Genomic DNA, 1540 nt, shown 5'->3' with positions numbered 1-1540 from the left:
TGTACTTAAAAAAGAAATTCTGCCCGTACTATAAATAAACTTCCTTTGATATTTTTAAGACATTGTCTCGTACATCTCATTTGCCTGTTGTTGATATGTAGGCTTTTCTTGTACTTCCTAATCTTGTTTGGTTTTCCCATTGTTTTTGTCTGAATGTTCACAAAATTTCCTGACAGTAGACTCACCAGCATTTATTTGATTACCTGATAGTAGACTCAACAATGTTTATTGCACCTACATACATAGGAATCCATTTCTTTAGCAATGTATTTTCATTGATTTTTCAATAATTGTGTATTATTTTATATGTTTCCCAGTATATAATTGGGTATTATTGTATATGTTTCCCAATATATAATTGTACCTAAACAGATTTATGATTCATTCAAGCCCAAAAAACAGCTAGATTCACTAGGAAGATGTGTTTAGTGTTTTGCCTATGGTAACGAGGGCTACATTCTGGCATTTTTTTTTGTGTGTGTCATTTCAGTCGTCTTCAGAAGTTGACAACATCTCTTGGGCCGTGGGCTCTGCACAGTGGCATCCACTCCCGTTGTGTGCTGAGCGTTTTCTACGAACGGCGCTGGGAACAGAACCTGGAGGACCTCAGAGAGGAGCTGAACATTGAACCACCTCCTTTCACCCTACCTGCAAACAGCAAGAGACCATCCTAAGTGTTCTAGCATGCTCTATTCCCTTTTTTATTAATAGGTCAACTAACCACATCTTGCCTTTAAAGGAATAGACTCAGCTAGTTAACATTTTCTCAGTTTTCCACTTTCCACAAATCAGCCAACAAGGTGTGCTTGTTTCTTTTATTTGTAGGTATTTTAATTTTTTCCTGGAGCTAATGTAGCTAGAAAGGACTAGAAGCCTTTTCACATAAAACCTTTCACAAAAAATGCCCAAATCTTTATTTGCTTCAAAAAGTATTATGTAATCTTATTTTTAAGTAAACCATTTTTTAAAATAGCATAGATAGTCCATATTTACATATTTAAGTTAAAGATCTAATCATGTTATCCACATAAATTAAATGTGATTCCAGTTCACCCAGGTGACTGCCTTTTAACCTTATAGCAGCCAGCTATACGGTGTAGTCCTTTATAGATTAATGTAAGTCATTCAGTTTCCTAAACCACATCATCAAGTCTGCATGAAATTGCTTATGTACTGAGTGGTATGAGGCAAATATTTATGGAGGGTATTTTGAGTAAAATGGCTCCCAATGCTCCCAGGATAGATTAGCAGTAAAGTTCTGATACAGAACTTATAAAGGAAATGTCAGTCACCAAAATGTCTTTACCATTTAATTTAATTTTACATTTAATTTTGGGTAAGATTGAAATTGTGTGCTTTTTTACAGAAATATTGAATTAAGAAGAGTATCATAGCACATCATTTTTAAGAAGACCGGCCATTGTATCACACAGCTGTGTTAGATGTCCTGGGTGAATGTGATACCTGGTCATGTATGTGAACATGGCAGATTTGCCAAGGTCGTCGGTATGAATAAATAAATATGAATGTTGTATATGAA

The 1540-nt window shown here is 35.0% G+C and overlaps 1 protein-coding gene across 1 annotated transcript in view; it reads left to right on the top strand.

The window, feature by feature from the left end:
• Positions 1–1540, top strand: part of coq4 (coenzyme Q4 homolog (S. cerevisiae)) — a 4604-nt gene extending 3064 nt beyond the window's left edge. Inside the window, exon 7 of the mRNA XM_027027113.2 lies at positions 491–1540. Coding sequence (XP_026882914.2) covers positions 491–674 — 184 coding nt within the window. The 3' untranslated portion in view covers positions 675–1540. The remainder of the gene's footprint in view (positions 1–490) is intronic.

This window comes from Electrophorus electricus, chromosome 6, assembly GCF_013358815.1.
Source record: "Electrophorus electricus isolate fEleEle1 chromosome 6, fEleEle1.pri, whole genome shotgun sequence".
In the NCBI taxonomy this organism is placed as follows: domain Eukaryota; kingdom Metazoa; phylum Chordata; class Actinopteri; order Gymnotiformes; family Gymnotidae; genus Electrophorus; species Electrophorus electricus.
The sequence above is the reverse complement of the archived record's forward strand: the minus strand, read 5'-3'. Positions and strand labels throughout refer to the sequence as shown.